This window comes from Ambystoma mexicanum, chromosome 6q (genome assembly GCF_040938575.1).
Source record: "Ambystoma mexicanum isolate Mex_15411 chromosome 6q, UKY_AmexF1_1, whole genome shotgun sequence".
NCBI classification, from domain to species: domain Eukaryota; kingdom Metazoa; phylum Chordata; class Amphibia; order Caudata; family Ambystomatidae; genus Ambystoma; species Ambystoma mexicanum.
Window position 1 is genome coordinate 674457335 of NC_090937.1, and position 25386 is coordinate 674482720.

The 25386-nt window shown below is 46.1% G+C and overlaps 1 protein-coding gene across 2 annotated transcripts in view; it reads left to right on the forward strand.

Moving 5' to 3' along the window:
- PRDM5 (PR/SET domain 5) overlaps window positions 1-25386 on the forward strand; it is a 1215944-nt gene that overhangs the window by 86659 nt on the left and 1103899 nt on the right. For both annotated transcript variants that reach the window (XM_069631172.1, XM_069631173.1), the window contains exon 2: window positions 6306-6389. In XM_069631172.1, coding sequence (XP_069487273.1) covers window positions 6306-6389 — 84 coding nt within the window. The remainder of the gene's footprint in view (window positions 1-6305; window positions 6390-25386) is intronic.

Consider the following 25386-nt stretch of genomic DNA (forward strand, 5'->3'; position numbering starts at 1 on the left):
GGGTGGGGGTGGTGGGAGACATGAGTGGGGGCCTGGTGGAGGCTGCCCCTGCACTACTGGGGGGTGGGGGTGGTGGGAGACATGAGTGGGGGCCTGGTGGAGGGTGCCCCTGGTGGCTGGGGGGTGGGGGTGGTGGGAGACATGAGTGGGGGCCTGGTGGAGGGTGCCCCTGCACTGCTGGGGGGTGGGGGTGGTGGGAGACATGAGTGGGGGCCTGGTGGAGGGTGCCCCTGGTGGCTGGGGGGTGGGGGTGGTGGGAGACATGAGTGGGGGCCTGGTGGAGGGTGCCCCTGCACTGCTGGGGGGTGGGGGTGGTGGGAGACATGAGTGGGGGCCTGGTGGAGGGTGCCCCTGGTGGCGGGGGGTGGGGGTGATAGGGGACATGAGTGGGGGCCTGGTGGAGGCTGCCCCTGCACTGCTGGGGGGTGGGGGTGGTGGGAGACATGAGTGGGGGCCTGGTGGAGGCTGCCCCTGCACTGCTGGGGGGTGGGGGTGGTGGGAGACATGAGTGGGGGCCTGGTGGAGGGTGCCCCTGGTGGCGGGGGGGTGGGGGTGATAGGGGACATGAGTGGGGGCCTGGTGGAGGCTGCCCCTGCACTGCTGGGGGGTGGGGGTGGTGGGAGACATGAGTTGGACATGGGTGTGGGCCTACTGGCAGGTGCCCCACAGTGCTGGGGGGTGGGGGTGGTGGGGGACATGAGTTGGACATGGGTGGGGGCCTGCTGGCAGGTGCCCCACAGTGCTGCGGGGTGGGGGTGGTGGGAGACATGAGTGGGGCCCTGGTGGAGGGTGACCCTGCACTGCTGGGGGGTGGGGGTGGTGGGAGACATGAGTGGGGCCCTGGTGGAGGGTGACCCTGGTGGCTGGGGGGTGGGGGTGGTGGGAGACATGAGTGGGGGCCTGGTGGAGGGTGCCCCTGCACTGCTGGGGGGTGGGGGTGGTGGGAGACATGAGTGGGGGCCTGGTGGAGGGTGACCCTGGTGGCGGGGGGGTGGGGGTGATAGGGGACATGAGTGGGGGCCTGGTGGAGGCTGCCCCTGCACTGCTGGGGGGTGGGGGGGGTGGGAGACATGAGTGGGGGCCTGGTGGAGGGTGCCCCTGGTGGCTGGGGGGTGGGGGTGGTGGGAGACATGAGTGGGGGCCTGGTGGAGGGTGCCCCTGCACTGCTGGGGGGTGGGGGTGGTGGGAGACATGAGTGGGGGCCTGGTGGAGGGTGCCCCTGGTGGCTGGGGGGTGGGGGTGGTGGGAGACATGAGTGGGGGCCTGGTGGAGGGTGCCCCTGCACTGCTGGGGGGTGGGGGTGGTGGGAGACATGAGTGGGGGCCTGGTGGAGGGTGCCCCTGGTGGCGGGGGGTGGGGGTGATAGGGGACATGAGTGGGGGCCTGGTGGAGGCTGCCCCTGCACTGCTGGGGGGTGGGGGTGGTGGGAGACATGAGTGGGGGCCTGGTGGAGGCTGCCCCTGCACTGCTGGGGGGTGGGGGTGGTGGGAGACATGAGTGGGGGCCTGGTGGAGGGTGCCCCTGGTGGCGGGGGGGTGGGGGTGATAGGGGACATGAGTGGGGGCCTGGTGGAGGCTGCCCCTGCACTGCTGGGGGGTGGGGGTGGTGGGAGACATGAGTGGGGGCCTGGTGGAGGCTGCCCCTGCACTGCTGGGGGGTGGGGGTGGTGGGAGACATGAGTGGGGGTCTGGTGGAGGCTGCCCCTGCACTGCTGGGGGGTGGGGGTGGTGGGAGACATGAGTGGGGGCCTGGTGGAGGGTGACCCTGGTGGCGGGGGGGTGGGGGTGATAGGGGACATGAGTGGGGGCCTGGTGGAGGCTGCCCCTGCACTGCTGGGGGGTGGGGGTGGTGGGAGACATGAGTGGGGGCCTGGTGGAGGGTGACCCTGGTGGCTGGGGGGTGGGGGTGGTGGGAGACATGAGTGGGGGCCTGGTGGAGGGTGCCCCTGCACTGCTGGGGGGTGGGGGTGCAGGGGGACATGAGCAGGTGTGCAGGGTAGTCCCCTGTTTTGTGGGCTGCCTGCAGGGGCTGTGGAGGGTGTACAGGGAACACCTGTGAGGACCCACCCAGCCTAATTGCGTGTGATAATTCCCGCACACCCCTGTAATACACGTACCAAGCCAAATCGCGTGTGATAATTCCCACGCACCCCTGTAATACACATACCTGGCCAAATCGCATGTGAAACTTCCCGCGTACCCCTGTAATACACGTACCCTGGCCAATCGCGTGTTGAACTTCCCGCGTACCCCTGTAATACACGTACCCTGGCCAATCGCGTGTTAAACTTCCCGCGTACCCCTGTAATACACGTACCCTGGCTAATCGCGTGTATAACTTCACGCGTACCCCTGTAATACACGTACCCTGGCCAATCGCGTGTTAAACTTCCCGCGTACCCCTGTAATACATGTACCCTGGCCAATCGCGTGTTAAACTTCCCGCGTACCCCTGTAATACACGTACCCTGGCTAATCGCGTGTTAAACTTCCCGCGTACCCCTGTAATACACTTACACTGGCTAATCGCGTGTTAAACTTCCCGCGTACCCCTGTGATACACGTACCCTGGCCAATCGCGTGTTAAACTTCCCGCGTACCCCTGTAATACACGTACCCTGGCCAATCGCGTGTTAAACTTCCCGCGTACCCCTGTAATACACGTACCCTGGCCAATCGCGTGTTAGACTTCCCGCGTACCCCTGTAATACACGTACCCTGCCTAATCGCGTGTATGACTTCACGTGTACCCCTGTAATACACTTACCCTGGCTAATCGCGTGTTAAACTTCCCGCGTACCCCTGTAATACACGTACCCTGGCCAATCGCGTGTTAAACTTCCCGCGTACCCCTGTAATACACATACCCTGGCCAATCGCGTGTTAAACTTCCCGCGTACCCCTGTAATACACGTACCCTGGCTAATCGCGTGTATGACTTCACGTGTACCCCTGTAATACACTTACCCTGGCTAATCGCGTGTATGACTTCACGTGTACCCCTGATATGCACGTTACCCGCTTTGCGTTCCTTGTTTGGCTGCCCTGTAAACTGGTCCAGGGTTAGCGCAGCCCTTTGCGATGATTTAGCGATTTTGCTGGCTTTTCCTTGCGCGAGGGCGTTCTTGGGGGCGTTACTGGCGCTGCTGCAGGGTCGCTGCGATACTCTGCGCCACGGCTGGTTTGGGAGCATGAAATCCATGAATACGCTGTGCGCGGAAATCGGTTTTAGCGCACGTGCCTGGCGCAGTCAATCGCACGCGGACACTCTGCGCCAGCCGCTTGCGACACTTTTCTGCGAAATTCTATGAATTACCCTCTGAGTCAGCAGGAGCGAGAAACTTTGATTCATCTTCTGGAAGATTGTATAGCTTTGAAGAACTTAAGGAAGGTGCCTTTTGATAAATTCATAGGCACATAAAAAAAGGCTGGACATTTTATTGAGCTGTTGATACACCTCACTTACAATAGCAGCAGTCAAATATGTTTTTTCGGTTCCATGTGATAATGTTCCCAAAAAAATGTCACCATGCAAGAGTGGCGCCATTTTGTTTGTGGCAACATTATCATATGGAACCTGCGGGGGCCACCTCTACAACCCTCCCTTTTTTTTAAAGGGAGCGGGGGACATCACCTCTCCCATTTAACCCTATATTTTGTCCTCTTATATAATGTCGCCATTGCCGTTTCCTGGCGACTATATTTAGGGCGACATTATATAAGGGAACAATATGACTTGATACTGTTTTTTTGTCTTTGAATTTGAATTAATGTAATAACTGTATGTTTTACCAGGACGGATTTCAATGCTACATGTACTGGGTTTTGATGAATGATATGATGTTCTTAAAGATTCGTTTCTCAGTTGAATTGTATTGAATTTAATTTAATTTTTAATTGTGTTTGTATTTCTTTTTTTGGGGTAAACGTTCTAAATTGGACCGTAAACAAAATAAATAAATAAATAAATAAATCAAAACAATGCTTGTTTTTACGAGGTCTTGCTTGCAAGGAGCAGATTTGAGAACACACTTACCTCTTGTAAATCAAGTGACTAAAACCACACTTGTTAAGTCATTTTTGTTTCACCGGGACTACATTTACAGCTGTAGTTAAGCAACTCGATCCCAGAAGACTGCTTTGAATTAACACTGGCACGCCCAATACATAAAACAGTTTTATATTACTCCTTGGTAGAGCTTGTTGAAATGGATCCCAGGACCATGTGTTTTGGGCGGGCAGGGGCAAGTATTGGGTTGGAATGTCCATAGCATTTTGCTTGGCCATTGGCAGTCCATGGGTGGGTAACTAACCAAACAATACCCACATGCTGTGACTGTTATGACTCATGGATTTACTCGCAGCCTTTGACAACGGAGTCACTCAATCCATCCTTGTCAAATGTGTAACCAGAAAAATGTCCTGCTGATGCATCTGTTTGCCACACACACAATCATAGAAAGCATGGTACATGTTCTGTGGCCAGTGTTTGCAGCAGAGGTAGGAAGAGGATTGACCCGTAGAGGAAGAAGAAACAATGAGAGCACGGGAGCTGAGGGAGTGAGGTTAGTGGCAAGGGGTGGGTTTGGTGATGGGCAAGGAGTATGTAGGTGGAGCCTCCCATTGATGACCCTGAGAAGAGGGGGGACGGGTGCTGAGGGTCCGAAGCAGGTGTTGAGGTGGGGGATAGAGAGGGGGAATGGAATTGTTGGTGTCACGAGGGAAGTGTGTATGGGGGCAAGAGACAGAGTCTCCTGATTCAAAAATCTATGCTTTTAATTATTAAACTGATAACACTGGTAGTGCTGAACTTAACACAGACATTTTCCATATGGAAGAGTCTCCATTTGTATGCTCTGCAAAGGTAAATCACCAAAAGGTTGTATTTAGAGTAGTACCCTTACATTTTTTTAAAAAACTTAAACGTTACTATCATACAAATGACTCAGTCTGACCTTATACAATCTTTTTGCTGATGTGGCCCAGGGAGTGTACAATTTAGGGATGGGTGGATGTCAATTTAGCAAGTACATTTGAAGGAGCATATCATTTGCAGTGGGAAGGGTGAGCATTGTCAATTGTCGTGGCATCGGTTGTTAGTCGTTCTACTACACAAGTGAAAATACCAAAACTTTCTTTCGCATGAAACATAACAATTTAATCAAGTTAATTAATGAATCTTTTGTAACATGCTAAATACCGGACATCAGAGTCTAAGCGTGAGACAGTGATTCAAACCTGTGTTGCTCTTCATTGTCTTTCTTCCAAGACCAACAAGTTGTCCGTGAGCTCTCCCTCCCAGACCAGCAAATATTACAACTTTATGCACCAACTCACTAAAAACGGATATGTTTTAGCTGTCATTAAGTGTGAAAACGGGATGGGGATTACTTGCTTGTGGAAGGGGTTGAAATCCAAATTTGATATTAAGAACATGTGTTGCAGGCCAATGGCCAAATCCTTCGAACAATGACTTCTTCAGCCCAAAGACTTGTCAGTGTTCCTCGTCTGGCAAACACGATGACTCTTCATGATAAATCCTCTATGTTGGATCCAAGGCATCACATATCCATGTCTAATATCAGGAGGATGTGCTGCACTCATAGGACACTCTGACCTCTATGGGCGTGTGCCATACTTGTTTTTAATTGCTATTTCCTGTTTCCATTGCATGGATCTGTGTGTTTTGCAAGAAAAATGGGGGTACACATATGGTTCACGCAGTGTGAGCTCTGCATGTGCTAGTTCTTCTAATTTCTTTTACGCAAAGATACCATTTTTTAAAATGTTTTTAATAGTTTTTACTGATTGTGTTAGTGCTCATTCTTTTCCAGATCTTGAAACAGTGGATTACTGACATACATGCTGGGGCATGAGCCCTAGATCTGCACACATGTTTCTCTGCGTGCTTGGTGTCTGCATCAGCCACTGGGTTGAGCAGGATTGGAGTTATGCTGGGTGTTCTTGCCCAGGATGCCAGCAGTGGCTCAGACGAGTTCTTCATTAAGCTGTGCTGGTGTCCAGATCTGATTTTGATGTAACCAATTGTACATTTCTTCAAATAAGGATATTCACCACCTCTTCGTCTGTGCCCACCTGCCCCCACATTCCAAACTGTCCTATGTAACGTATGTTTTCAAAACTTCAAACTCCATTCAGTAATCTGCGCTCTGCAAGTATGGGACAGTGTCGCAGTTGCCTACTAGAGCCCACGTTTTCTAGTTTAGATACTCGCAGAGCTGTTTAATAGTTATTCGTGCTACCGTGTGTATTTACATGAATCTGTGCCTTTTGCTTTTTACTCAGGGAGAACGATTTGGCCCGTTTGCTGGTGAGAAAAGAATTCCCAATGAATTGGAACACAATATGGACCCCAGGCTAATGTGGGAGGTAAGTACGAGGATGTGCTATTCCATCACTGAGTGTGTTATGCAAGTGAAACACTCATGTACGCATTATAAACAAACCGGTTACGGAACAAATATATGGAGTTATTGGATTGATTATGCAATTTGTGCATTGCCTTTTACATGTGAACCGCTAACACTTTTGTTTTGATGATCTGTGAGATAATGCATACGCCCCTCAATCTGTACTGGCCATTAAACGGCATATATGAGTAAATCCGTGGATCGACATGCTGTCTTGCCTTTGATCTATTGTTTGGATGAATGTAAATTATGAAATGTCAAATGGGAGGTCCCCATTTTAGTCAAATTATGAACTGAATTCTGATAAACTCACAGAAAAGTGTCGACATTCTAAATGATTTTGGGATTGATTGAGTGGTCGGTTAGTCACTCATTTGTGATGACAATCTTTTGGATCCTTACAAGAGTTACTTAACTGCATTGTGGTAAGTACAGGTATTATCCGGGAGATGAGCAACAGCTCCAAAAATATCAAAATAGTATTAATTATGTTTTTATTTATTGCTGGATGACCTTCACCACCGCTGCCCGCTTGAAGAGATTAAGCGAAGTTTAGATTTATGTATTAGAATGCACCATAACTCAAATACATACTTTAAACTCATTGGGCCTCATTATAGGTTTTTTGGTCGGGAACTACGGTACCGGTAAGCATGCCGGTACCGTAGTTCCCGGACTGGCAAACTACGAGTTGTGCTCGCAGGTGTCCTCCTGCCCGGTCGGACCTGGCAGGCAGAAAGACACCTGCGAGCACAGCATGTCGGATGCACCGGCACTGTTATAAACGGTGGCGGTGCATCCGCCCTCCCCATTCCTATTGAGCCCTATGGGGCACAAATGGGAATGGGGAGTAACGGATTCCGGCCCCTGGCAATGGGGACATACAGGGTCAGCCAAGGTCGGAATGGCCCTGTACGTCCCCATTGAAAGGGGCCGGAAAAAATGCAACTCCGGCGGACCCCGTGCGTGTTTTACAGCCACGGCTACCACCAGGGTTGTAATGAGGCCCTTTGTCTTTAGTAAATCAGAGATTGTTCATTTCATTGCCATTGTGTAAATTCGTGAAACAAAAATACTGATACAGAAGGGATACTTGGAGAAGTAGAAAAACTGTACTGAATGGAAAAATGCCATCTGGCACCAACAAATGAAATATTTAATAAAACAATAAAAATGAAGAAAAGAGAAATCATTTTCAGAATATCGAGTTGTCTGAAATATTAAATGATGGAAGGGACTTAAAATATATAGGGATTGGAAAAGCATCAGAACTTGTTTTTGGGCCAAGGCGTGATCAGCCATTTCCCGTGAAAATAAATAAAAAATAACTCCATGAAAATATTTAACTGTAGAAGTGTACCATTATAGCGTTAGTAACGAGGGCAACAACACATTTATCCTTGGTATAGCCGGTGGAACGCGTTACTAACACTATTAGCCCCTGGGTTACCAAAGCAGTAATTCCATAAAGAAATTAAATAAGGATTTTCATGCAAAGAATGGGACCCCGCGCATGTCCGTTCATTGAGTGAAAATACTTTGCAAAAATAGCCAACATGGTTGTGGGAGGCGTGGCTCTGCACGGAACCCCTCTTGCATCTCCATGGCAACCAGAAAAGCGAAATGTAGGTAAGCTGACGTCGTGGGCGCTGCCACCACAATCAGATAAGTGGAGAGGAAGAGCTGGGTCTAGGGGGAGAAAGGGGGGAGGGTGGTCAGGAGAGGATGGCGCTCCAGGCTGGGAGAGGCAACCTGCAGGTTTTGTGGAATGCGGGCTGAGATCAGTGGTTTCAACCCACAATCTGCAGAACCTGATTGGCTGCTACCCCACCCCGGATACTAATGTAGGTAAGGTTAGACAATTCCATGCAGAACAGGCACGTGAACTGAACAAGCATTGAAAATGGCAACAATTTGTGCTTTTTTATAGGCATCGGAAAGGCACTTGCCAGGCACTGCCATGGCGGTATTAACTGGCTATTGATAGTAGAAAGTGCAAGATGGTACAAATACCATGGCCTATAATACCAGTACCTGGCAAATGCCTACTACTTATACACAAGCCAAAACTGTTGGATTTGCCAAAGCTTGTTTTTAACGTGACATCAGTGAAGGACACGCATAGTGCTTATAAATTGAGTGGCCGAAGGCAGGCCTCATTATGATCTTTTTTATTATAAACGTAGCACATGTTTAACTCCAATTAAGTCATTAACTCTCTGAACACTGTTTTGAGAATACACTGGCAGGAAGTCCAAGTGCAAAGTTTGATGTTAAGGCGTGAATAAAGATAGCTCGAAGAGTTCCCATGAGGAGGTGTTTCAGGAAGGGAGGGGCAGGAACTGGGCGGGAATGTCTTTATGAATGAGCGTGGGCATGGGCAGTCAATGGGTTGGAAAATAACCAAACACCTGCAAGCTTTGTAATCCTCCTCATATGCCATGTCTCTCTTAGTTTTCTTGGCTTTATTTTTCATAATGAGGTTGCGTTATTTTGTGATCTATACAAAAAATCTTGTTTTACTGGCTATTTTTCAATGATAAAATCAGTTATGCGCAGTACTTGCCATCTACATTAGTAATATTGGCCAATGTGCGATGCACTCTTTGAAGTGATACAAGACCCCGAATCTCAGCAATTAGCCTCCAGCACATTTATGTTTTACCCATCAAGGATAGGCATTGACACAAAACCTATTGCCAATGCCCAGAATGCTGCATCATCTACGATCCTATAGAGTAAGCAGTTAACAAACTCCATATTTTCGTGGTATTACTGTCTATTGAGGTGTCCTAGAACTACAACACAATAATGCATTTGTTAGAGAAATAAAAGTAAAATTGCTGTAGTACTTGTTTTCTGAGATAAGCAGGAGCCAGCCACAGCAGAGCCACTGCATTCAAATATTCGAGAAGGCTCTGGGCACCGCCGGTCTGGAGTTAATTCTGTGAGTGGCCGCCATGGCGGCCATTTTTTAGCATTTGTTCTGAAGTTGAGAAACGGTTGCAGTGCCGTTTCTCTACTCGAAAAGAATTGCAATAAGTACCCCAGTACAACGTTCCGGGGTACTAAGGGCAATTTAACCCGAGGAGGGGCGCATTACCAGTCGGGTAATGCCCTGGGCTCTGTTAAAGCCCTTGCTACGCTCAGGCTTATAACTGTGGCCCTGGGAGCATTATGCTACCGGTAATGCCCTCCTCATCAGGTTATATTGCCTAATTAGGCAACCTAATGCTGCTCAAAGATTAAATACATTCTAATTTCTATTTAAGGTGCCCTTCTACCCTATGATGCTCATACCATCATTGTTCATGAAGAAGGCATAGACCTTTCATATATTTGACATTTTTAATTCTGTTTAAAGATTTCGTTGAGGGAATCAACTAGTTCCCACTCGCCAACCATGCAATCCCAAACAATGACTATCTGTTATGAACTATATGTTTTTTGATTAAGACATGGCTTCAAGTAGGTTGAAGGGGTAATTTGCGGAAAATTAGGAATTATATACGTTTGATAGACATCAGTAGCTGTATCATGAGATTGTATTTAAGGGTTAAGGGTACTGCCTTACTGTTATAGGAAAGAAACATGATTCACAAAGCAAGGCTCAAGTGTCATTCTAAAAGAAGATTGTAATAAGAACAAGGTCATGATCGAACAGCTTCTTTGTCAAAAGACTGCATTTCGAAAAGGAATTGCTGAGAATTGAAGCTTTGATTTCAGGAAGTAACAATGGATGAATCTGAACCATAGTTCATTGAAGAAATAAAAAAATAAAAAACAAGCGAGGACAGTAGAGATAGCAAATTGAGGTTTCAGCTTTTATGAACATTTAACACTTATGTGTTTCATTTTTGGTGGTGAAAAGCCACAACGGTCCTTCAATGACATGTTGTCTTGCAACGCAGTTTTATTTAGCAGAAAGCCTCAACCCAGGCCCAATGAGGGTTGTCCTAGTATGACTCTACAGCATATCATCAGTGCACCCATTACATACTAGTACAGCACCATAGATAGTATATGCTTGAAAACTAAAATAGTTTTTTGTCTGCTCTAGTATCATCTGTAATGTTCTTAATCATACACTCATGGTATTTCGTTTTTTTTTTTACTGATGGGATGCCACTTCATGTGATGTCATCACTGCAAAAGGTCATATGGCACAATGCCCTGTGATGCTGTAAGGGTCAGACCTCGTGAAGTCACTTCCAGTGATATAATCACTGCTGTAAGATAGTTCAGTGGGTTGAGTGCTCGCTGCTGCGATCTGAGTGTGATCTGCAGGTCGGAGGTTTGAATCCCGACAAGCCCAACTCAGCCTTTCATCCTTCGGTGGTCGATAAATGAGTACCAATTTCGGTTGGGTGATATTGTATGTAAATATGTGCTCTGTAAAGTTCTTTGGATTAAGGCGCTATATAAATAACACATCATTATCATTATAATCAGCAATATCATATCAATTCTTCTCCCCCTGATAGTTTGCTGAACTCACGTCCCTGAGGCGCATAGGCTTTACCTCTGTCGCATGGCTTGAAACCCTTCCCTCCAGCTCAGAGGATTGTCTGTGGCACTGGCGTAACAGGGGCCCCTGCAGCCCCCGCGGTGTGTGGGCCCGCTAGCACTTGTCCTGGGAGGGGGCCCCACATGGAGAAAAAATATTTTTACATTTTTTATTTTTGAATTCAATCTGCATTCATATAGAAATAATTTCTGTAACAGAAATAATTTCTTTATGAAGGCAGAGTGACTACAAAAAGAAACTTTCTTTTTGAAGTCCGACAGCTCTTCCCACCCCATGACATGGAAGACCCCAGGCTGGAGGCCTCCATGTCATGGGGTGGGAGGAGCCCTATAACTTCAAAAAGAAATAGTTTATTTTTGAAGTCACTCTACCTTCATAAAGACATTATTTCCGTTATGGTTATGTCCTTAACGGAAATAATTTCTTTTTGAAGTAATAGGGATTCACTGAACTCCATGATGTGTGCGTGTGTGTGTGTATGGTGAAAGGGTGCACACAAATGTATGGGTGGCTGGGTCTGCATGTGTGAAAGTACGGTGAAAGGAAGCACACTTAAATGTATGGGTGGCTGCATGAGTGTGCCTGCATGGTGAAAGGGTGCACACTTAAATGTATAGGTGGCTGCCTGTGTGAGTGTATGGTGAAATGGTGCACACTTACATGTATGGGTGGGTGCCTGGGTGTGTGTGCCTTTATGGTGAAAGGGTGCACATTTAAATTATGGATCTCTGCCTAGGTGAGCCTGAATGGTGAAAGAGTGCACAATTAAATGTATGGATGGCTTGGCGAGCGTGTGCATATGGTGAATGGTGTGTGCGCTTGTGTTCAGGGGCGCAACAAAACCTACATTTCTGGGGGTTAATTCTTCAAATGTTGGGAGAGGCGCTAACTTCATGGCGGTGGCGGAGGGGCAAACTTATTTGTGTGGGAGCATCTAACCTCTTTACGCATTTTAATGAGACTGTTCTCGCACATCTTCAATGTTACAAGCAGTTAACTCTCCCTTTTAAGTCAGAAAGCACCAGTTTATGGCCTGCTGTGAGAATGAGCAGTCCCCTGTTCCCTCTCTACCCTTCAAATCACTCACCTGGCATGCAAGTACTAAACCCACATCGGGATTTAAACTGCCTAAAAATTGTGGCATTTGAATGTAGGTACTAACAGTGAAATGCTTTACGTTAGTAATTGCTGGGCCCTTGTTAACAGCGAAACCTAGGTGCTGTTTAACATCTGTGTCCTGTTCTGTCCGGCAACTGCTCTGAAGGTCAGCCAGATTGAGTCAACATAGCCCAAAATTTCAGAGGGTGGGTGGTGGTGAAGCCCAGTCAACTCAATGGTGTTACGCCACTACTTGTGTTTAATGCCTTGATTACCTATTGGTAATCATCATTACTCCTAGCAAGCCCTATTCTTCCGTGTCCCTGTATTTGTGTATGAGGCAATACTTGTGTATGAGGAACTCTGCCTCATTCACAAGTACTGGGATGAGGTAGAGGTACATGGAGGTAATGCCTGACTTGGCAACGTGCAATCTTCATTACTCCTAGCCCCACTCCTCCTCATCCCAGTACTTACCTATGAGGCAAGGAGCCTCATATGAAAGCTCTGGGACAAGGAAGAGGGACAGGAAGGTAATTTTGGGCCAAGGAGCTGATTTTGGAAGATCCATTGGGGGTAGGAAGGAGAGAGGATGTGTAGGAGGCAAGATTGTGCGATAAATCATAATGGTTGTCAATGTTCAGGCTAAGCAGTCATGATATGTGGTATTAGTGGCATTTTGGTGCAGCCAGTCTAGTCATTCCTCAGTTTGGTATGACTTTTTTTTAACTGCACATTTCTGATAAAGCAGGCCTGCTAAGTATAACCTGGCTAGACTGGCATTTGGGTGCTGCAAGTCTAGCCGTTTCTTATTGCGGCATTGTATATTTTTCTGGGCATCTGTGATAAAATGATATGATATAAGTCATTTATAAAATGCCTGTTATCAAGTGTTTCTAGGCGCGACAAGATAAGGGAGGGAAGATAGAGAGAGGACAAGACAAACAAACTTACTATGCCTTGTATCATTCAGATCGTGCAAGTGCGAGAACGAAAAATGCAAGGGGAAAGGGAGGGGGCTAGTGCAAGGAAGATGGGAGGGGAAAACAGGGCAGTAATGCTCTGAGTCGGTTCAGCCAGGACAGCGTGGCTCTGGGTGGTGCAAGGAGATCAAGGGACTGTAGGGTTACAGTTACAGGCCTTAAGTGCGAGGCGGGCCCAAAGGCAGTGCAACGGTGACTGATCAAGAAAGAGCCTGGACTCAGTGAGACGGTGAGGGTAGCCAAGCACCAGTGGGTACAGCAGACAGGTAGGTTAGCAGGGGAGGGAGAGAAAGCAGACAAGAGGAAAGTTTTGAGCTGCTTCCGGAACTTCAGGTGGTCCACTCAAGTTTAAGAGGGGTAGGGAGGCGATTCCAGTTGGAGGCACCTGCAGAGGAGAGAGATCTACCCCCACTCTCTGCCTGGAGAAATGTTGAATCCTTAGAGATGTTGAGGTAGTTGGGGGAAGGGCTTGAGAATGAAGGTGCTTTGGAAGAGAGCGTTGGATGTAGTGTGGGCCCCGACCCCTGAAAGAATTCGGGACAATGGGTCTTGAACTTGATCCTTGCAGTCACCGGGAGCCAGTGGAGAGAATTCAGGGCTGGAGAGATACGATCCCTGGGCTTGAGGCCAAGGATAAGTCTTGCAGTCCTATTCTGGATTAGTTGCGGAGAGTAGAGGAAGGCAGATTGAGAAAGAGGTTGTTGCAGTATTCCAGCCTAGAGAGAAACAGAGGAGGTCTCTTTGAGGAGGAGCAGCTGGTAGTGGGACTTCTTGGCTTCATCCGAGATGTGAGGAGAGAAAGAGAGAGTGGAGTCAAAGATGACACCAAGGTTTTTTTGCTTCACAGGAAGGCAAAGGAAGAGGGCGCAAGGTGGGCAGCCAGAGTGAGAGAGCGAAAGCAGGGGCAGGGGTCCCAATGAGAAGGATCTCCTTCTTATTGGCATTAAGGCAGAGATTGTTGGAGGCGCACCAATCCTGAATCGCGGATAGACCGTCAGTAATGAGCGAGAGAGGAGAGGAGCCTGAAGGAGAGCTGAATGTCATCCGTATAACACTGAAAGTTAGAGGAAAAGATAGAGGTCAGGTTGGCCAAAGGGGCCAAGTAGAGGTTGAAAAACCAGAGTGAGAGGATAGAGCCATGGGGAACACCACAGGTAGAGAGAGAGGTGGCAGAAAGAAAGGGACCACGTTGGACCTGGGAGGGGCAGTCCAAGAGGTAGGAGGTCAGCCATTCCAGGGCCTGATCTGTGATGCCCAGGTTCTCACGTAGTCCATTGATCGGTATGGTGTGGTTGACTGTGTCGAAGGTAGAGGAACGATCAAGCAGGATTAGGACAGAAGGAATGCTGGAATCAAGGTTAGAGAGCAGATCTTCACAGGTGTTCACGAGATCAGTTTCCCTGCCTCGGGCAGCTCCGAAGCCAGACTGATAGTCATAGAGACAACCAACAGATTCAGTGTGGAGAATAAGCTTGGAGATGGCCAGCTTTTCCAAGAGTTTTCCCAGGAAACACGTGATGGAGATTTGGCGATAGTTTGCCAGATAGGTAGGATCAGCAGACTGCTTCTTGAGGAGTGGGTGCACAAGGGAGTGCATAAGGGGAGAGGGGAACGTTCCAGTGGTGAAATAGTGATTACAGAAATCAGCCAAGACTGGAGTGAGGGTGTCAATATGGTCCTTGATGGTTCTGGAGGAGCAGAGGAGCACTACTTTGGATGACACTTTCATAGATCAGACTTGTCTAGAAGCCTCCTCAGGTGTTGTCAGAGAGAAAGAGGAGAAAGGAGGAGGAGGGGTAGAGATGGCCAAAAAAGAGGCCGAGAGAGGAAGATGGAAAGGAAGAGGAGCTAGAGGACAGGATGTCCTGAGTTTTAGCGGAGAAGTGAGAGGGCAGAGCCACACAGAGGGCCTGGGAGTGAACAGGAGAGGTAGAGACCGCAACAGGATTGACCAGTTCCTTGTAGATTTTAAAGTGTTCGGCCGTGTTGTTAGAGACCGAAGAGACCCAGGATTGAATGTTTGATCTCTTCTTGATGAGTGTTATTGCTTCAACTGGCATTTTGATGCAACCAGTCTAGGTAGGTCTAAATGTGGCCTGGCATGCTTTACTGTAATGTTATTACGTGTCTACACTGGTCCACATTGTGCAGCCAGTGGGACATGTTTTCAATGTGGCATGGCATTTTTAATAGCAAAGCATTGATGTTCCTGTGCACTCTTGGTGGTTTGCACGTGTTGGTGTTACCCTACAAAATAATTGCAAACACTTCGGCTTTTTAGCCAATTTTTCTCAAAAAGTGTGCTCTATATTGCATTAAAACACGTAAGTATATCTTTCTCCTAGTACAGTGCGGCATACCCCTTCAGCAGCACGTTTGTGCATATTGTGCAAGTGTGATAATCTAGGTCGGCCCGGACTGTGGCACGCCCCATGGTTTGTTGCAGAAATGGGGGGCCTCCTGAGCATGGCTTGCAGAGGGGCCCCCACATTTTGTGTTATGCCACTGGTCTGTGGATTTCCCTCTTCTCCCTCTTCTCATCGAGTGCTAGCTTGCACAGCTCTAGCATCACCAGATCTCCATGCTTCTGTTATGCTAAAATGCCAACTCCCCCTGTTCCCGTCATTCTTCCAGAAGGATCTTTCTAGCAGCCAGTGTATCCGTGGGGAAACTGAGGGCCTAACTGAAAAAAGGACTGTTTGTGAAACCACACTACCCACCCTTTGTGAAGAATGGAGGAAACGGCTGCCAATGCTGCTGTCCCCATTCACCAGCAGGCTCTCCACTAGAATGGGTATCCAATGGTCGAAGTGTATGAAAAGAAGTAGTGCAACTATGCTCCCTGCTGGCCTGCCACCTCCCCACAAACCCCATTGCCATGCCCCCTCCCATGCACAAGAAAATAAAAAACATATGTGCCAGCTGTTTAAGGGAACGTTCAGTGCAGTGCACTGAAATGGAAGTATCAATTGCTTCCTACACATTTAATTTAAAATTAAACCATTTCAGAACAGTTTCTGTTTAAAATAAAAGTATATGAACAGTAAAACTTAATAAAAATAGTAGAGGAGTAACACTCCTGCCCACTTCGACCACTGTGGGTGTCCTGCTCTGTGACTATGTCACAACCTGTCCTTGGGGTCTCCTCATCTGCCCTTGCATCCTCAAAGTCTTGGAGGCTTTTCATCATTTTAAAAGAATATAAAAACACAATCTGTAGAGCTAAGCCGGATTTTCTAACTAAGAAAATAGAGGTGGCTAAAAACCAATTGAAAGAACTTTTCTTCGTTATTTCCAATTTTGTGCAGAGCAAACAAAACATTTACTCTCCTCTGGAAGCTTCCTTGGAACAGGCTAATGCATTGAACTCATTTTTCCAGCGAAACATTGAGTTGATTCAAGAAAATATTTCACTTACCTGTCAGCAACATTCAAACTGTGAAACCTTTGCTAATGAAAATCCCATGGCTAAGGAACTAGGAAATCCCCCTTTTGGGTTGCCTTTTGTATTCTCACCAGTTCAGAGGATGTTGTTCTGTTGTTATTGGGAAACTTGAAGCCCACAAATTATGTACTTTTTGCAATTTCGGCGAGTGTGGCAAAACTGTTTACTCCTGAAATCTAACCCTATATCACACAATTTATAAAGAAATCTTTTTTACTTGGGTCAGTACCACCGGAGCTGAAAAGGGCCATTGTCATGTCCCTTCTAAAACAATAAAATTTAGACCCTGGAAATATGCCGAATTATCAACCAGTTTCCGGCCTATCTTGGCTGGGCAAGATATTGGAGAGGATCGTTGCATCCCAATTGCAGGAATATGTTGAGAGAAATTCCTTTTGGGATCCTCTCCAATCAGGATTTCGGTCGGGTTTTGGCATGGAGACCATGTTACTGGCCACTTGGGATGACCTCTTGCAGGTGGCCGACCAAGGAGAATTATCCTTATTGGTCATGTTGGATCTCTCTGCAGCATTTCATATGGTGGACCACGTATCTTACTCAATCGCCTCAGGGAGATCGGAAACATCTCTGAACAGGCCAATAAATGGTTTGATTATTTCCTAAAAGACTGGCACTAACAGGTGAGATTGGGACGGTTCATTTCGGACCCCTTTCCTCAGGATTTTGGGGTCCCCCAGGGATCCTCACTTGCCCCTCTTCTTTTCAATGTATTTCTCTGCCCTCTGATGGATATATTGAGGAGGCACAAGGTCAACTTCCACTCCTATCCAGATGACACCCAGGTGTTCATAAATATAGGGAAAGTAGATGTTTCTGAGGGTCAAACGATGTTTGGAGAAAGTCAATGGGAGGATGTCCTCCAACTGGCTTCAACTGAGGACCATGCAGTGTTGATTGGAGCCCTGGTGAACTCCTGACTTGTCTACTTTAATGGCCTTCTTGTAGGTATTCCATTAAAACAAGGTCAATGTATGCAAAGAGCAGAAAATGCCACGATGAGACTGATATTTAGAGTAGGGAAGTCTTCTGCTATTTCAACTTTTCGGTGATCTTTACACTGGCTCACTGTAAAGGACAAACATGTTAAAGTCCAGTTTAATTTTTAAATGTTTAAACAATTTGACTCCACAGTACCTGTCAAATAAAATCTGTAGCTATCAACCAACTCGCCGGCTGTGGTCAATGGACAAACTCCTGCTGGTAGTTCCCCCTTCTAATTGGGTTTCTGGGGGATCAACAATTTGTAGTGTATGGGCCCAAATTTTGCAACAGTCTTCCAATGGAGATTTGTGCCCTTAAATTCCTTTTTCAATTCCGTAAAGGCCCTAGAAACCCACCTGTTAAAGTGATGGAGGGGTGGTAATTCTTTTTGCGACAGTTTTCCTGTTTTTATTGATTGCCTCTAATGTATGATTGCACTTCAGTGCCTTATGATTTAATTCTCAATCTGCGCCTAGATACAATTTAGTTCATCAAGTGCGCTATACAAATGTATCAAATCATTTCTTTATTTAATTTCTTTATTTATTCTATTTGTTGGTAGCTCCCAGACCCAAGGTATCACGGCACTAAAGGTACATGGTTGGGAATAGGTGTAAACAGTAGGGTAGTTAACATACATCACATATAATTGGTAACAGGCAATATGTTAGTTACATTACATCATGGAGCAAGATTCAGGTTCAGAGAGATACAGTTCAAAGTTATTTACCTACATTTGTTAAATAGTGAGGTTTTTACTTTCTTACGGAAGAGATCATAGGCAGGTTCATCTTGGATCTGCTGAGGGAGGGCGTTCCAGAGAGTCGGTGCGATGTTGGTGAAGCAGGTGCCACCTGCTCTCTTTCTAGCAAATCTAGGTATGTACAAGGCTGAGGTGGAGGAAGAGCAGAGATTGTGTATGTTGTTTTTCCTGGTGATACAGGTAGTAAGGTATGGGGGCCATGTTGTGTAGTCAGCGGTAGGTGATAGTAAGGAGATTAAATTTGATTCAGGCTTTGATAGGGAACCAGTGTGCCTCATGTCTGATGTGAGAAATGTGGTCGGAGTGCTTCATGCCCCAGACTGCTCTGGGGGCGTTGTATTGGTGAAACTGAAGTTTGTTGAGGTTTTTTGTGGAGGTCCCTGCTAGGATGGCATTGCAATAGTCTAGTTTGCTGCCTATGATGGCTCTGGCTAGGGTGAGACAGTTGTTAGAGGTGAGGAATTTCCAAGAAAGGTTTATAAGTTTGATTGAGTAGGCTGCAGAGGATGCAATAGCCTTCACATGTTTTGGCATGTTGAGTTCTGAGTCCAGATGGACACCAAAAATGGGTGGAGATGGGGATTGTGTTGCCATCTATGCAAAAGGAAGAGACGGTGGGGCTGCAGAGTTTGAGGCATGTGGGAAGCCCTCAATAAGGAGCTCTGTTTTATCATCATTCAGGCAGAGATGGTGGGTGTGATGGTGAAGACGTAATTGATGTTGGTGGAGCCAAAGTCATGGTTGTCGGTGACTTTGAGGAGGACCTGCGTATCATCAGCAAAGATGGTGCATGGTATGTTAAGACTGTCAAGGAGGTCAAAGAGGGGTTTATTATACATATTATAGAGCGTAGGGGAGAGGCAGGAGCCCTGCAGGACACCAAAGGAGACAGGTTTGGTGTCAGATGACTAATTTCTGACATGCTAACCTTGGCAGAGTCCCCTTTTCTGACACATATCGTGGAGGGTGTTAGCTTTCAAACCCTTCATGGAATCCCTGTTCAGTTCCTTAGTGCAAAAAAATGACCTGCCAGGATTTCTAATGTTTCCTATGCAGTTCTTTTACTTTGCCTGAGTAATCTGTAGTTACAGTCTGCTCTAGATCCAAACCACTGGCCACCAGTTATAAAAAAGACTTCTGATCTGCAAGAAAAGAGGGACGAGTAGTGTTTTCTGTACTCCTACTCAGCTCCACATGACTAATAAATTAGCAATGATCTCAGTAATAAGGGTGAAACGGGCACAACATGAACAATACATTTTCTTTGCAACTTTAAGGTAGCATAGGCAGAGGGCAAGCTATATCCATCAGGAAGTATGTGAGCTAGCAAAGAAGCATCCAAAGAACAAAAGTTTTGTGATACCAAAATAAAGGATGTTTCCTACATATAGAAGTTTTAAATTAAACTAAAAATTCAAATATACTAATGGACACTGCTAAACCACTCATGTAAATGAAGACAAAGACTATGCTGACTTTTAGATGACTGGGCACTCTGGGTCTGAAGACAGGGGTAGATGGGTTATAAGTTCTGCAGCAATGTTCAAGGATATGCTTTAAAGGGGTATGTGAAGGGTCTTAAATTGTCACAAGCACCCATAAAACCAGGCCAATGGACAGAACCATTGCAAATGCATTTATGCTCTTCTTAGTTGGCTCAACAGCATCAAGCCAGGTATCTTATAACATTCTGATGGGTCAAATTAGCGTGGTGCAGCATATATTTATGGGGCAACAATTAATTCAGGGAGTTTTATTGCCCCCCAATCAAGAATTACACACCAGTTGCAAATTGAATCAGGTTCTTGACTAACTCTGCCTTTGATGCATATAACACCACTGTAATCGTGAACCCCTTTTTCAATATGTAAGCCAAGAATCAGGCCGGTATGCAGAAAGAATATATTTAATTGGTAGACACAATCTTATTCACACAATGATAATCAGTAGGCACATCACTCCACTCTGTGGCAGAATGATTTTCCTTTTCTGACCAGATTCCCAGTACCAACCAGCTGAAAACACAGTTTGTTCTTAAAACCACAGGCCACTTACATATATTACACAATCACATATACAATTGTCCAGTTCCTGTCTCTATGCCCCCTTGGTCACATTTAAAGAGAACACAGGTCTAATGAATAATTTGATCGCTCACAAGAATACCCCTAATGTAAAGAGAATTAATGCAGCACCCTGGAACATGACAGGACAATTTTGTTTTACAGTGTACTTTGAATGTGACCTACTTAAATACATGTAGTGCTTTTCTTTTGGGCAAATGAATGGGCATGCACAGCACTGTTTATCTCTGACATCCATGTGCACTTTCCATTTCTAGCAATGTTCAAAAACAACAAACATTTAATTACATAATTTTCTTAACAGATAATTAACCCCCTTTCCTTTGCCACTATGCAGTGAGAATGCCTCCCTTCAATTTGGAGTTCTTTGCTCTCTGTGGAGAATGTGCTGTTAAATCAGCTTTCTTCCCTTAGCTTCACAATGAATTAACTTTTCTGCACCAGCACAGGCCCAGAGATTCAGTTTACCATTTGGCTCCCCTCTGCTTAATGCAGGTTGCGGGGAGTGTTTAACAGTTTTGGAATTTTGTTTTTGAATGCGCTTCTCCCCTTTAGGGGATTTATGAAATTGGCAAAAGTGATATAGGTGATCCACAATTATTTTAAATGATTATTTTATTGTTCACACTTGGAGAGATGTTGGAGATTTCGAATTTCCCCAAAATCACACCAGTGTCGGTTGACTATGTGGCAATTAATTACATTATTTATTAATAAGGAAATGCTAGGGATCTACTTCTGGATGCCGAGCCCATTAATATCTATTTGGGGGGAATTCAATCCAAATAGATCCCCACCAATGGTTTGTTCAGTTGTAATAATGCACTTACTCTGAATCACTCTGGGTTCTGCACAGGAGCAGTCATCAGAGATCCTGGGTCATCTCAGTAGAAGAAATGAGACCTGGTGATGGATGGCACTCCTGTCTCTGTTATGGATGAGCCCAGCCTCAGTTCTTTTGTATGCCTCTCCTGGTCTCAGTCATGGATGATTCCTCTCCAGACTTTAGTTCCACCATTCTTCCAGGGAATGTTAGTTTTCTCCCTATTCCATTGTGTATTCAGTTTTAAAACCTCCTAGCCACCCCCCAAAATATATAAATTAGGATGCACCAGCTCATTGGCTAATTGTTCTGACTGGACATCTCTGTTTATTCCACCTCAACAAGGCCTTGCCTCTTCCCAATGATTGGTCATTGGGTCTCTAGACCATTTTCTTACTCCACACCTCTGAAATTGCATTTCTGAACAATTGAAACATGAAGTTTAAAATCTTGAACATGAAATTTTTCTCCAATGTTCAAATAAGGGTCACAACCCATACATTTCTATATTGATCCGGGCATGCTGGTCGCAACAAACTTTGTCTAGTGTTGGCAGGTGGTTTCCTGTATGAATTATAGATTTTTGTGATTTCCACAAAATTTCCACAAAAAGGATTACAGTTAGGATCACAATATTTTACAGACAGGTATTTGATTCCATTAACTACCAGATATGTGTCTCTTCTATCCATAGTTTATTCCTGGGATGCTGCATTCATATTTTACCTTTATGACTTTGGTTCCCAGCGTCGAATTGTGAGGGGAGTCTCATCAACATAGAGTACTCTTTATGTGTTTTCCAAAAAGGTATCAACCGTCTCTATATCTAGCATGGTTCCCATGTTTATGAGCAAAATATGATTTCCATAGAGACTATGGTATTCTCTTAATTGCATTGCATATTATTAGTTCAATAAAACAGCACATTTCAGTTCCCAAGCCCTGTGGTCCGGGTCTATAATCTCCTCTGTTGACATAGACTGCAATAACACTTTTTTATGTTCTTCCAGGACTAATGTTATGTTATGTTATGTTACTTTTTACCCTTGGGAACCGGAGTTCTAGTCAGTAGAGAGAGTAGAGAGAGTCAAAGGTGCGTGTGAGCACCGGATATGTGCACAGCTGGTGTGGCAGTCATGTAATAGCTGCTTCTTAGCGGTAGGTGTGGTGGTTGAGAGATCAGAGGGATGTGTTCGTTCTGGCAGAATTTATCCAGTCCGAATGTGGCTGCGTTAGGCCTGAGGAGAACGCTTGGCTGGTGGGTGTTTAACCAGCAGTGTTTACTTAGAGTGATTGGGAGTATGCGGCAGATGTTAGTATAAGACCCGATATACCGAATGGTGTCATAGTACCTCTGTGTTCTACTTGAATGGTGGTGTAAAGAAGAGAGTAAGCATGGTGATGTGATATGATGGGTTACATGCTCTTTCAAACGTTCTATGCACTTCCAAACATTCCATGTAAGTCACGCAATTCTATGCACTCAATCCGCTACACACTCCAGTCCGCTCCACGCACTCCAGTCTGTTCCGCCTACTCTAGTCTGCCCCGCGCATTCCAGTCCACCCTGCGCACTCCAGTCCGCCCGCGCACTCCAGTCCGCTCCGCGTACTCCAGACTGCTCCACAGATTCATTCCGCTCTATGCATTCCAGTCTGCTCTACGCACTCCAGTCCGCTCCACACACTCCAATCTGCTCCACATATTCCAATCTGCTCCATGCACTCCAATACATTCCACGCACTCCAAACTGTTCCACGCACTCCAATCTGTTCCACACACTCCAATCCGTTTCATGCATTTGAATCTGTTCTATTTAATCTGATCCATTCCATTTATTCTAAGTTGTTTTATGGACTTCATCCACATATTTCACCCGTACCATCTACATACTTCATTCGTTCCATTGATATTTTTCACCCGTTTCATCCACATATGCCCTCCGTTCCATCAACATAAGTTGCCCGTTCCATCCACATACGTCGCCAGTTCCATCCACATACGTCACCCATTTCAACCACATACGTCACCTGTTTGATCTGCATATGTCATCTGTTCTGTCTGCTCTACACATTCAGCGGCTCTACGTACTCATCCGCTCTACGCAATCATCCTCTCTACTCATTCTTTTGCTCTAGACACTCATCCGCTCTGCATGCACTTTGCACTCATCCGCTCTACGCAACTCATCCGCTCTACACAACTCTTCCGCTCTACGCAACTCTTCCGCTCTACGCATCTCATCCGCTCTACGCAACTCATCCGCTCTACACAACTCATCTGCACTATGCAACTCGTCCGTTCTAAGCACTCGTTCCCTCTAGGCACTCGTCCGCTCTAGGTACTTGTCTGCCCTAGGCACTCGTCTGCTTTATGCCCTTGCACGCTCTACGTATTCACCTGCTCTACTCACTCACCCACTCTATGCACTCACCTGCTCTACGCACTCACCCGCTCTACGCACTCACCTGCACTACACACTCACTCGCTCTACGCACTCACTCACACTTACGCACACCTCTTTTTTTTCACACTCATTCGCTCATACGCACTCTTTTGCTTCATGCACTCGTCGGCTCTACCCACTCATCCGTACTACACTCATCTGTTCTGCCGATTCATTTGCTCTACGCACTCCTGCATTCCACAAACTTCACTCCACTTACGCACTCATCTGCTCTACATACTCGTCCTGCTCTACACATTCATCCGCTCAACATACTCATCCGTTCTATACACTCATCCAATATACACACTCTTCCGATCTACTCACTCATCTGCTCAACGCATTCATCTGCTCAGCGCATCATCTGTTCCACACGTTTCATCCATTCTAACGGTTTCATCTACTCCATTCACTTCATTCATTCATCATGAATTTCATTAATTTAAATCTTGTTACTGTTTTTGTACGATTTATTCTTATTATCCATTTCACTGCTTTGATCTATTTTACTCATTCTATTCTGTTTGTTCTTTTATTTTATATTAGGGGTTATTAGATGTTAATTTCTCGCATCTAGTAGTTTGTTGGATTGGTGTCATTTGAGATGCTGTTATTTTGTTTGGGTTAGTTTGCGTCTGGTGGTAACAACTAAGGGTCAGCTTCCCCAAGAAAAACGGTGCTCTCCCCACCCACGGACAACTGCATGGGCAGGATAGGCTCAAGCACAAAGATTGGGAGAGTTGGGCCTACTTTGGAAACTATATAAAAGTATAGGTGGAAGTGGGTGAGGTCGGACACGGAGCAAGCGCCACACTTACAAACCGGAGTTAATAAATGTGTACAATGATTCTGCTGTTATTTACGATGCTGTTGTTCTGTTTGGGTTACTTTGCGTATGGGTTGGTTTTAGGGGAAGAGCCAGGTTTTTAGTAGTTTGCGGAAAGACATTAGATCTTCAGTTAGGCGGATGTGGGGTTGGAGTGTGTTCCACTGCGTGGGGGCCAAGGCTGAGAATGATGATCCGCCTAACCTGACTGAGTTTGTTTTAGGTATGACTAATGACTTGAACAGGTGTTTCATTTTGTCTTTGGGCAGAGAGAATACAACTCCAAGCCACGGAGTCATGTGGCATTCTGTTACATGTCAACCTGTCATCAAGCACTGGACTTCTCCACAAAACTGAACTCAATTTTGGGTATTTTAAAAAGTTCAGGATCCATGAATTGTACTTATGTGGTCATCCTTCTCCTGCTATAAACATCAGTCCCAGGCACAAGCTACACCTTCTGTCTGGCTCTGCAAAGCTTCAAAGGGGTTTGATCAAATGGAGAGGTGTAGGAGTGTTTGACCTTTGTGAATTGATGGGAGAATTCCCTTTGCTTAGGCACAGCTTTTAGTCAGTTATTATGAACAGAAACTGGTGCTTTTTAAGATGCTAGACCTTTCCAACTTGGACCTGCACCAATATCCTCCATGACATAATATAAATGTTGCTAACAGTTTCCACACTACGATTACAATGTATCTTGGAATTCCACTGGCAATGGAGTTTTATCTTTAATATGTTCACTGTTCAATCCAATCTGCAGAATGCACACAGTTCTTCAATGCAGTTCTTGCAAATCTGACTGCACATTTTGGCCAGCATCTTAGCTTGATGCAGTTCACTTGTATCCTGGGGCTGAAAATACCCCACATTGGAGATATTTGAATTTGGCATTCCTAAGGGATTGAGATGGCAAGGTCCAAATTGAGTAGGTTCCATGTTATCCAGTGATGGTGTG